General features: G+C 35.0%; 1 protein-coding gene across 1 annotated transcript in view; it reads right to left on the reverse strand.

Moving 5' to 3' along the window:
- Positions 1 to 6,270: 6,270 nt before the first annotated feature.
- LOC136034401 (uncharacterized) overlaps positions 6,271 to 12,915 on the reverse strand; it is a 46,909-nt gene continuing 40,264 nt past the window's right edge. The window contains exons 4-5 of the mRNA XM_065715553.1: positions 9,210 to 9,440; positions 6,271 to 7,629 (exon numbers count right to left, since the gene is read on the reverse strand). Coding sequence (XP_065571625.1) covers positions 7,492 to 7,629; positions 9,210 to 9,440 — 369 coding nt within the window. The 3' untranslated portion in view covers positions 6,271 to 7,491. The remainder of the gene's footprint in view (positions 7,630 to 9,209; positions 9,441 to 12,915) is intronic.

A 12,915-nucleotide genomic window follows, 5' to 3' on the forward strand; every position in this document is an offset into this window, starting at 1 on the left:
TTAATATATCTTTGAAATGGAACCTACTGTTGCCATTTTTCTGCACCAGATTCAGCACGTTTTCAGTTATTGCGTCAAATTTTTAATATATTTTTGAAATGGAACCTACTGTTGCTATTCTTTCTGCACCAGAATCAGCACGTTTTCAGTTATTGTGTCAAATTTTTAATATATCTTTGAAATGGAATCTACTGTTGGCATTTTTTCTGCACCAGAATCAGCTGGTTGTCAGTTATCGTGTCAAATTTTTAATACATCTTTGAAATGGAACCTACTGTTGCCATTTTTTCTGCACCAGATTCAGCACGTTTCCAGTTATTGCGTCAAATTTTTAATATATCCTTGGAATAGAACCTACTATTGCCATTTTTTCTGCACCAGAATCAGCACGTTTTCAGTTATTGTGTCAAATTTTTAATATATCTTTGAAATAGAGCCTACTGTTGCCATTCTTTCTGCACCAGAATCAGCACGTTTTCAGCTATTGTGTCAAATTTTTTGGATATCTTGGAAGAAGTGCCAATGGAAACCACCGACATAAATGTTGCAGCTTTTTTTTTCTTACCACTGAAGAGCTGTACATTTGAATAAGTTTAAGTCCTATCTTTTTCTGAACACAGACTAGGTTTTACCGTGACTATTACAAGTTCCATAATTGGAACTGTTTCAAGTGTCAGTGCTTGAGACGAGGCTAAAGTATAAATAAATATGAAGATGATGAATATGAAGTTTGCGGTAGAAGTTTCAACCTAATTAAGTGCTAATATCGGCCTATTGTATCCTAATCCAAAAATTCAGAAACCTTCTTTTGAAGAAATTGTTTAAGGAAAAAAATTTGCCTATGTCTTCGTAACTATTATGGTAGGTATTATGGCTGACAACCCCCATAAATTCAGCCGTGGAAGTTCCACGGCTGAATTTAGTTAAATGGGGTTTAGTCGAATTGTGTTGAGTTGAACGGGGGTGGTAGCATATGCATCCTTAGACACGAAAGGGACAATACCCATAACAACTTTCCAACCGTCAAATGACTTAATGAGTTTGGCTTATTAATAAGATGACGATATTCAGGGGAAAATTTAGTAGTTGAACTTTTTCAGAAATCTTTAGTAGTTTTAAGGTTTACTTATTCATCTATATTAGTACCCATTACCTTTATGTTTGCTATGATCGCTTATTTTAATATATGCTCATTTGTGTTTCATTTTTTTCTTTTTTAGTTATTTCTTGTCGTTTTGAACAACATGGCTCTCAAAGTTTTGATCTGTTGACATTGGGGAAAAAATGAGCGTGGGAGGGGGCCTAGGTGCCCTCCAATTTTTTGGTACTTAAAAAGAGCACTAGAACTTTTAATTTCCGTTAGAATGAGCACTCCCACGACATTCTAGGACCACTTGGTCGATACGATCACCCCTGGGAAAAAAAACAAAAAACAACAAACAAATAAACCCGAACCCGCGATCGGTCTTCCGGCAAAAAATATGAAGTTCCACGGCTGACAACCCCCATACCTTCTCAAGGCCCAGAACATAATTTGCAGTTACAAAAAAAAAAAAAAAAAAAAAAATGACTTCAGATTGTCCGATTAATATACACATACTGACATCTATTTCTTAAAGTTTAATATTTTTTATTTATCAAAGTTAAAAATGTGAAGACATGTTAAATATATTTTGCTTTCAGTAAAATAGAAGTTATGTTCTGGTCTTGAGAATGCATGGGGTTGTCAGCCCTACTCATGTTAGTTTTTGCTCGTTTAGCTCGTTTTAGATAGGAGTTTGAAACTTCTACAGTAAAATTTTCTGATACGCTGAATGTGATGTTGTGATTTTCGTTAAGATCCTATGACTTTTAGGGGTTGTTTCTCCCTGTTTTCCAAAATAAGGCAAATTTTCTCAGGCTCATAACTTTTGGTGAGTAAGACTAAATTTGATGAAACTTATATACTTAAAATCAGCATAGAAATTGCTCCTTACTACAGTTCGTTACCACGAACTGTTTGATCCTGGTTGAGCTTCGCTCAAGTAAGGATGCTGGGACTGTTTTAAAATTCTTATTTTAATTTTAATGGTTGTATTTTATTTCAAGTCTCTTTTTCTTTTATGTATTTTTGTTTTGCTGAGGACGGCCCTCGGACATAGGGTCAAAATGTTCATTTAAATATAGAATTCCATTGTTTTGCGTAAAGAATTCCATATTGTTCTTGTTGATGGCTAAGTTGTTATGTCTGACAAGTTATGATATTAGTAATTTTTTATAATGTTTTTAGTAATTCTGGTAATGCTTTGAGTAATTTATTTGCGAGTTTAGTGTTTTCTCTGTAATTGCGTCATTTTATGCATGTTGGAAATACAAATGGCTTACTGTAAGTTATTATTATTTGCTTATTTTTTGTTATAATGGGTTCTTTTAAAAACAGTTTATTAAATATTCTAGCGAAGGGAAATCGCCCAAAAGGAAATAATATAAATTTGTAAATCTTGTTTATACGTTTTCAGAGTGTCAAGCAAGTTTTAAACAAGAACGGGGGCAGCCATTAACTCCCATTCTTGTATCTTCTGTTATAGTTCTATGACTATCGTTTACATTAAGCCCCACTTAATTTTATGAAGTATGAGCTTTAAAGGTTTTAGACCTTTAAAAGTAGCTAAGTCACACTTAAGACCTTTAAAAGTAGGTTTTAGACCTTTAAAAGTAGCTAAGTCGCACTTAGACGACGTAAGAAGCTAAGTCACACTTAGCTGAAAGTGGAAAGTAGTGAAAGTAGGTTTTAGACCTTTAAAAGTAGGTTTTAGACCTTTAAAAGTAGCTAAGTCACACTTAGACGACGTAAGAAGCTAAGCCACACTTAGCTGAAAGTGGAAAGTAGTGAAAGTAGGTTTTAGACCTTTAAAAGTAGCTAAGTCACACTTAGACGACGTAAGAAGCTAAGTCACACTTAGCTGAAAGTGGAAAGTAGTGAAAGTAGGTTTTAGACCTTTAAAAGTAGCTAAGTCACACTTAGACGACGTAAGAAGCTAAGTCACACTTAGCTGAAAGTGGAAAGTAGTGAAAGTAGGTTTTAGACCTTTAAAAGTAGCTAAGTCACACTTAGACGACGTAAGAAGCTAAGTCACACTTAGCTGAAAGTGGAAAGTAGTGAAAGTAGGTTTTAGACCTTTAAAAGTAGGTTTTAGACCTTTAAAAGTAGCTAAGTCACACTTAGACGACGTAAGAAGCTAAGTCACACTTAGCTGAAAGTGGAAAGTAGTGAAAGTAGGTTTTAGACCTTTAAAAGTAGCTAAGTCACACTTAGACGACGTAAGAAGCTAAGTCACACTTAGCTGAAAGTGGAAAGTAGTGAAAGTAGGTTTTAGACCTTTAAAAGTAGCTAAGTCACACTTAGACGACGTAAGAAGCTAAGTCACACTTAGCTGAAAGTGGAAAGTAGTGAAAGTAGGTTTTAGACCTTTAAAAGTAGCTAAGTCACACTTAGACGACGTAAGAAGCTAAGTCACACTTAGCTGAAAGTGGAAAGTAGTGAAAGTAGGTTTTAGACCTTTAAAAGTAGGTTTTAGACCTTTAAAAGTAGCTAAGTCACACTTAGACGACGTAAGAAGCTAAGTCACACTTAGCTGAAAGTGGAAAGTAGTGAAAGTAGGTTTTAGGCCTTTAAAAGTAGCTAAGTCACACTTAGACGACGTAAGAAGCTAAGTCACACTTAGCTGAAAGTGGAAAGTAGTGAAAGTAGGTTTTAGACCTTTAAAAGTAGGTTTTAGACCTTTAAAAGTAGCTAAGTCACACTTAGACGACGTAAGAAGCTAAGCCACACTTAGCTGAAAGTGGAAAGTAGTGAAAGTAGGTTTTAGACCTTTAAAAGTAGCTAAGTCACACTTAGACGACGTAAGAAGCTAAGTCACACTTAGCTGAAAGTGGAAAGTAGTGAAAGTAGGTTTTAGACCTTTAAAAGTAGCTAAGTCACACTTAGACGACGTAAGAAGCTAAGTCACACTTAGCTGAAAGTGGAAAGTAGTGAAAGTAGGTTTTAGACCTTTAAAAGTAGCTAAGTCACACTTAGACGACGTAAGAAGCTAAGTCACACTTAGCTGAAAGTGGAAAGTAGGTTTTAGACCTTTAAAAGTAGCACTTAGCTGAAGTCACACTTAGCTGAAAGTGGATTTGTGTTACTTCGTGTGGAAGATGATTAGAATTAGGAATTAGATTAAGGAATTACTATCCTTATTCGAAAATATCAGTCGATTCAACAAGGTCGCTGTCTTCTTCGTCGTCTGAACCAAATGCTATTCTTATCGGGTACTAATGATTAAGAAGTCGGATTGCTAGGTTGTTGGGTATTCAAATGAATGAGAAGAGTAGAACCATGCTCTATTTTAGCGTTCTTGTGTGTGGCTCCCACGGTTACATTAAAGTTAATAAAGTCTTTCATGAAGATTCAAGCCATAAAGTTTGTCCCACTGACACAGGATTTTTAACTTTTTTACTTTACGCCGACTTTTTTATAGCAAATTACTTCAATGAATCAGACCTAGAGATTAATTCTTCTCAATTCTAGGAAAATATTATCTTCTTAGCAATTACTTTAATCTCTCTTAATTCCTGGAGATTAATTCTTCTTAATTCCTGGAAATTAATTCCTGGTTGAATGTTATATTCTTAAGCAATTTTTGAATTCCTCGTAATTCCTGGACATTAAATCTTTTTAATTCCCGGAGATTAATTCCTCAAGAATATTATCTTCTTAAGCATTTTGTCCTCTTAATTAGTAAGTCTTAGCTCAAAATAGCCTAACCTCTAAAAATGTACAACCAAAGGATTTAAGCAAGTGGAGACTATTGTATATATAGACACTGTGATCATATTACACATATATGCCTTATTTCAGACTAGAAAAATGTGTGACTGTTCAGCTTCAAGACTCTTTCTATATATTTTTTTTTCTAGTAGCTCATTTGAAATTTCTCAAAAGTCTTCTTCTATTGGATAAGCCTTAGTTGCTTTCTTGAAAAAGTTAATCAAGGTACTACCTTTCCCGGCTGTAAGAAAGGCAATAAGTCATATGAGGGAAAGATTTATTAACTTTATTGATTTCGTTGGACCCATATGACGTTACTATGACGATCTTAACAGCCGTATAGCCTTATGACGTTATTGTCCAAAGCTGAGATATCGTTAGTATTGTTGTTTGTCCATTAAGAGAAGCCATTACACCAATTAAAACAAAGCTTTACTAGAAAGGCTCTTTGATGATTTTATATACACAAAACTCTCCTTTGCCAAAGGTAAGCCTACAGAAGACTGCAATTTCACTAACTGCGATAGGTATTGCGCTTGCGATAGGTATTGCGCTTTGTGTGTATTACAGTCAGAAATACATCTACAGTCCAAATCAAAAAGCAAGAGAGCTGAAGTCAGCACTAGTGTTGAAAACAGAAATCAGCAATGCCATCTAGGTTATGGCAGCTTTGTTTAAACCAGAACTGCTAAAAACTTGTCTATTTAGGCTCGTCAAATGCTGTGGACGGTTAGAAAACAGGATTCTGTCCTCAATGGGCTTTGTAGCTTAAAGACATCTAGCCTAGTCAACCGGCCAAAATTTTCTCAAACCAACAAAGGACCACTGTGTGTAGTTTCTATTTTGATTTCAAACTAAAATAAAACTTGGAATTCAAAAAGAATTGATTAATTATCTCTTACAGCGAAGTCCCAGCTTCAATCCAACTGTGTTGCAGATGCATTACACCAGCTAATTAATTTTTTTCTAAATTTTTTAGTATTTTTGATAGTCCCTAGACGTCATACTGTGAGTGGTGCCATTGATTTTTAATTCCTGTCTTACCCTGTTAAAATGCCAATGATCGAACTCATAAGTTTCGATTTTTCTTCGGTCCAAATCAGGGTCTAGAGAGGTGTGTTAGAGTACCTACTCCAAATTTTTCCAGCAAATAATGGTATACGAAAAACATTTCAAACTTCTCTTCGCATTTCTACCCTGTTAGAAATATTTGAACGATTCAAAGAAAAAAAATTTTACTTCAAGAAATAATTTCGTTTTACCGACTCAAGTCTTGTGAACCACCTGCAAGTCCAAGAAAATGAGTTTCAGCGAGGTATCCATCCTCCAATTTTGAAAACAAAAGAATTTCATATTTTAGAGTATATTAAACGAATTTTCTTTTTCCGTCCATTATTTTTATCCGTTTTTCAGAGACGAACTTGAGTTTATCATCTATAACTTCATATCTTCCTTGAAAAGAGTATAAATCCGACTAAATAAAACATTTTATTAATATTGATCACGACAATGGCTGTGATAGAAAATAAGGACTGGGCAATCAGTAAGTTCACACTGCTCAAAGTACCAAGGATATCAAAATAATAAAACTAAGAACACTTTGTGACATCTAAGATAGGTCTTCATGGCTCTATCTTAGGACTATTAACGCCTGAAAACCCCATTTTCAAAGATTTTTTTTTTGTTCTTTTAAATATATGAAGTTTCTAAGGTAGTAATTTTGAAGTAGTTGGGGTAACAAACGTTAATCAATGTATCCTTGCTGAACTGTAAAACCAAATAAGCAAAACAAACTATTTAAATTTGGCATCTAGAAAATTCCCATAAGAAATTGTCATCTAAATTTGCCAACACTTTTCATCTATAAAAACCAAGCATTGATATTCTGATGATTCTCAAAGATGAAGAAAAGCTATACATTTAAAGTTGCTTAGTATCGTGTGTTTTACGTTATTTCTACTAATTTTCCAATGATATTTTATTTATTTGCCACCCTTTACTACCAAAACTGCGTAACTGAATCTAAAATTTAATCCATAAATGTTATAATTGTGACAGCGTAGTGGATGAAGCCACAGTTGGAAATTGCAAGGAACTTGGTTCAATCTCGCGTGTTGCAAGGAATTTATCACATATCATATCTATATATAAAAATAAGTTGTTTGTTTGTGTGTCTGTCGACTGACGTCATGTTTGTGTGTCGACTGACGTCGTGCCTGTCGACTGACGAAATTACAGACCGGGACACCGGGACACAAATGACGACCGGAACACCAGGACATAGGGAATATAAATGACATCCGGGACATTCAAAGAGAAATTAAAAACTGGGACACCGGGACACAAATAATTAGTTATAATTTTAACCTGTTGTAGCACAGTGGATTGATGTTCTTCCTTGGGAATATGGGGCCCAGGGTTCGATTCCCGCCGCAGCAAGGTTGGGCGACAAGCTTGCTACTTGTCCCTGTAAAAAACACCCAGCAACTGAAACGTCGATTCGACGCCCTATGCGCCAGCAGTGGCTCTGGAGGATCTTTATCCTTATCCTTTTAAATTTCATACTTATTTCAGATATATATGGCTCTGTATGTTATCACGTTATTATCAAAATATTTCATTTTCAATGTGCTTGGTACTTCACCAGAAACGGAGCAAAGTAAACATAAAAGTTTTAAAACAAGAGTTTTGTCTGATATTTATGAAAATTGTCCATTTCGTGAGCTCTTTCCTTTTCGCCCCTCCTCTCTTCTGTGCATTTCAAAGACGGCCAATGCCATTTCTGTTGCTTCCTTGATGGACGTCGTTCTTGGTGGATTATCTTTAGCTTGAACCTCCTGTAAAAAATGGATATGAAAGGGTGAAGAAATTTCAGGAGATTAGGACGACTAGTCTGTTGAGAAACAATACGGACATAGCTTTTCTTTTAGAAAAAATGGATATGTATTAAAATAGAAATTATATTGATCATATTGAAAACGTATTGAAATATATTGATTATGTTTAAAATACTGAAATTACATATGAAATTGTATTGAAAAGTAAATAGTTTAACATGACCTTGGCCCCCATTTCCTCTGTGAAAACTGATTGAACAAAAGAAATTCATCAATAAAGAACTTTTGCAGAATGGGATAGAATTTTCAGTAAATTGCAATTTTTAGCACTAGCATCACATAATGACTTGAGTCTAAAATTCAACTCATATAAACATGACCAGGAACAAACTCATACTTAGGTAAGAATATTACTTTGGAGAAAGATCCTGGATGATTGTATGCAAGTTAGTGACAAGAAATAAAACTACCCTTGTTTTAAACAAGGGGGCCTACAGTTGATGCCATTTCTCGTTGTGGGTTTAAAAATGCTTTTGTGTTCCAAGTTAGTAGGTCAATGAGCCTTCCGCGACATTTTCGAATTAATGTTTTAATTCTAAGAAAATTGCGTGATTAACTCTTGTGCTATGGATTCTAGTCGTGATTATGGAGAAAAAATGATGCGTCTGAGGATCAACGCTGATCGAATTTGAGCAAAAAATTCAGAAGATCTATCATATCTAAGGATACAATCTAAAAGAAAAAAAACTTTCCGGTTTCTGAGGACTAATAGTCATTTGCTGTCTTAAAGATTTTATTGCTCCTCTTATATTTTGAAAAATACTATTTTTCTTTTGAATTTTCACTAAAATTCGTGTTTTACTTTTCCATTAAAAAAAAAGAAAAATCCTCGTCCCCCCTATATTTCCTGAATTGGCATCCCTGTCGATAGAGTCAAATTTTTGTAAAATTTCTTTGGCTGAGATGATTCTCTTCCCGATTTTTTGGTTGAAAATACAAGAAAGGACATTTTTTAAACTTTTACGGTTGGTAAGTCCCTCCTAAGTATTACTCCCTTCGAATATTGCTTTCAAAGTTCTGTTTTTTAAAGATTTTGCCATTTCCTCTTGAGAACAATTACTTTTTAGAGGTTTAGACTGCTCTTTTATTATGGCTCATTACTATGTGTGGTAATGACTTACTGGATTCGCTCTCTTTGGGAGAGTTGGGGGGAGTTAATCTCAAATTAACTAAAAAATACGTGTTTTACTTTTTCATTAAAAGAAAAAGACAAATCTTTGTCCCCTCTATATTTCCTGAATTGCCACCCCCTGTTGATAGAGCAAAATATTCGTAAAAGTCCTTTGGCTGGGATGATTCTCTTCCTGATTTTTTTTTATTGAAAATACATAAAAGGACATTTTCCAAACTTTAAGGTGGGTAAGTCCCTCCTAATTATTACCCTCTTCAAATATTGCTTTCAAACTTCCGTGTTTTTGAGATTTGGCCATTTCCTCTTGAAAACATTTACTTTTTAGAGATTAGACTGCTCTTTGACTATGGCTCATTACCATGTGTAGTATAAAGGAAACAAACAGTACCTTCTTGGGAAGAGGACCATGAAAACTGGAGAGAATCTCATAACTCGACTTGTCATCCATTATTTTTTGCTGTGTGCTGTGAATATATCGCCGTGACTTTTTAACTTTTCTACGTTTATTTGTTTCATTCTGCTTATTTTCCAATAGTGTCTGTGATTGGAAGGCAGCTAATGCTTTCTCAGCCGCATCCTTTAGCGCAATCCTTAGTGGCTCATCGTTGAAGTTGTGCTTCTGTAAGAAAATGTTTCAAGTTAATATTTGAGATACATGCGTAAAGATAATAATTCTAAGGAATAGATTGTGATTAACCAACTACATAAACATCTACATAGACATATATCTTCAGTGAAAAAAAAAATATAAATAACAATCATAAAAATAAAGGTAAAAAAAGGTAAAGAATACGCCATTAGACTTTACAGTCCCTATCGGCGGTGCTGATCTCCGTTTCTTGGCCCTTCAGCCAGGAAGTGCAATGGGGGGCGGGGGGCCAACCATCCTGTTCTTTCGCACACCCTTCCTGTTTACCTTCCCCGGATTTTTCCAGGTACTCATTTAAAGCTGGGTCGACTCTGGCTGAGCTTGCAGATTCACGCCACTGACCCCGTTCCAAACTAAATAATTGGCTACACTAGGATTTGAACCGTCGCCCTCTCAGACAAAGGATCCTGAATCCTTTAACCCGAACTAAAAGCCACGCAAAGAAAGAGTGTTTTGCAGGAGCCTGAAAACAGCTTTGATTAATTTCTAGTCTCAAGATCTTGCGCCATGACCGACTTGCCGAAGAGAAACAGAGAAATTTCTCTCGTTTTTAATCAACGGTAAAAAGTGTGCTTTGGTATCACTGGCTTTCAAAACGAAATTTGCATTTTTTTTGGCTAAATGGCTTTCTCATAATTTTGATCGAATGATTTTGAGAGAAAAAGAGCGGGGGAGGAAGCCTAGTTGCCCTCCGATTTTTTGGTTAATTAAAAAGGCAACTAGAACTTTTAATTTTTTACGAATATTTTTATTAGTAAAAGATTTACGTAACTTATAAATTAGCTTACGTAAAGAACTTTTGTATTCTCATATTTTTATTACATATATGAGGGGGTTCGCTCCCTTGTCAGATCCTCGCTCTTTACACTAAAGCTTAAATTTTGTCCCAATTCATTAAGAATGACCCCAGAATCACAAAAGCCGTAGAATAAATAGTTGAAATTACTAAAAATACTTTAACGTAAAGAGCGAAGTATTAGGAGGAGGTGAGCCCCTCAAATGGGTAATAATTCCTGTTTGTTTTAAGTTTTAATGCTGTTCCTTACTTCCAGCTGAAAGAACTTTTTCATATTTATTTTTTCATTGTGTTTTTAAATAATGCTAGTAAATCCTGCGCTCCCTTCATGGAGATTTTCTTCCCCCATGATAAATTATCGATGGAAAGCTCCCCCAACATATCCCCCTCTTCCCAACCCCTCCCCCCGACCAGATATTCCCCCTGAAAACGTCTCAAATAACCATTACTATATGTAAGCACTGGTCAAAGATTGTAGCTTGTAGCCCCTCCCACGGGGACTGTGGGGGAGTAAGTTCTCCCCAAAGACATAGTTATAAGGTTTTTCGACTACGCTGAATAAAATGGCTATCTCAGAATTTTGATCCGTTGACTTTGGTAAAATAATTAGCGTGGGAGGGGGCCTAGGTGCCCTCCAATTTTTTTGGTCACTTAAAAAGGGCACTAGAACTTTTCATTTCCGTTAGAATGAGCCCTCTTGCAACATTCTAGGACAGCTGGGTCGATACGATCAGCCCTGGAAAAAAAACAAAAAAAAACAAATAAACACGCATCCGTGATCTGCCTTCTGGCAAAAAATACAAAATTCCACATTTTTGTAGATAGGAGCTTAAAACTTCTACAGTATGGTTCTCTGATACGCTGAATCTGATGGTGTGATTTTCGTTAAGATTCTATGACTTCTAGGGGGCGTTTCTCCCTATTTTCTAAAATAACGCAAATATTGTCAGGCTCGTAACTTTTGATGGGTAAGACTAAACTTAATGAAACTTATATATTTAAAATCAGCATTAAAATGCGGTTCTTTTGATGTAGGTATTGGTATCAAAATTCCATTTTTTAAAGTTTTGGTTACTATTGAGCCGGGTCGCTCCTTACTACAGTTCGTTACCACGAACTGTTTGATTTCTCGTAGGGGAAGAGAATTTTCCATGGATGGGAGCTAGATCTCCCGATATTATTCCAAAAATGATCAGCAATTAATAAAAAAAAAACAAGTATATTCAACTGAAAGTAAGAAGCAACATTAAAACTTAAAACCAACAGAAAATATTACACATATGAGATGGGCTGCCTAACCTCAACAGCTCGCTCTTGCGCTAAAGTTTCGCTTTGAACTCTTAAAAGAGGTTATTATTCCAATTAAATAGCCTTTGTGATTCAGGTGTCATTCTTAAACAACTGGAACAAAAATCAAATGTAGGTTATTAGAAGGTTGTTAGAAAAAAAGGAAATTAATATTCAAATTTCCTTTTAATTATACATGTTCAGTGAGCCAAATTCAAAACCTGCATTAATTCAAAACGTTCAGAAATTAAATAGAAAATAAGTTTTTTGTAACTGAAAGTAAGGAGCAACAATAAAACTTAAAACGAACAGAAATTATTCCACATAGGAAAGGGGCTGTCCCCTCCTCAACACCCCGCCCTTTACGCTAAAGTTTGACTCTTTGTCATAGCTTTAATTTACAAACAATAACAAACTCTAGCGTAAAGAAAAACTCTAGCGGGCGTTGAGAAGGGAACACCCCATTTTATATACGGAATAATTTCTGTTTGTTTTAAGCTTCAATGTCGCTACTTACTTTTAGTTAAAATAAGCTTGTTTCTTATATTTTATTTCTACGGGTATATAACCAAGGACATGTCCTTATTGTATTCGTATATCTTTGCGTCTATCACCTTTATTTACAAAAAATCATTACAAATATTAATATTTAGTAAAAAACTTAAGGCTTATGTTTGGGGGGAAGTCTAGAGTACAAACGAATCTACAGGTAAATCTTTGTAAGACTATAGAGATCATTCCCGAATCATAATTTTACTAACAACCAGTAGACTATTATGTCTATAGACGACTGAGATTCGTTGGCAACCTCTAACTTATCCTTTAAAGTAGTTCAAGAAATTTCCGTCCTTGAGCTTAGAGAGCAAAAGTTTGGCTGAAATAATAAAGCCTAGACAAAATGCTCTTTTTAGTAAAAAAAAAAAGAAAAAAAGATTTTACATGCAACATTGCCGAATCAGACATTCGCTCTATTAATCAAACAATTGTAGCGTTGCAATTCCAAGCTTTCCGGTGGGTAAGTCCTTAGAAATTCTACGGGAGGATATTTTTTAATATAAACGACAAAACGGTATTTCTTTTCAAATCCCAAGAAGACCAACAATGCTCCCTGCGTCTGAGGATCAACACTGAACCAGTTTGAGCTATAACTTTAGAAGACCTACCATATCTAAGGATACAATCTCAAAGAAAAAAGCTTTCCAGTTTCATAGGACAAACAGTCATGTGGTGTATTTTAGATTTTATTGCTTCTCTTAGATTTTGAAGAATACTGTTATTTGGTATTTTGACAAAAAAATCAATATAAACGAAAATACTTTTCAAATTAACTAAAAAAGCGAGTTTTACTTTTTCATTAAAAGA

Source organism: Artemia franciscana, chromosome 13, assembly GCF_032884065.1.
Source record: "Artemia franciscana chromosome 13, ASM3288406v1, whole genome shotgun sequence".
NCBI classification, from domain to species: Eukaryota; Metazoa; Arthropoda; class Branchiopoda; order Anostraca; family Artemiidae; genus Artemia; species Artemia franciscana.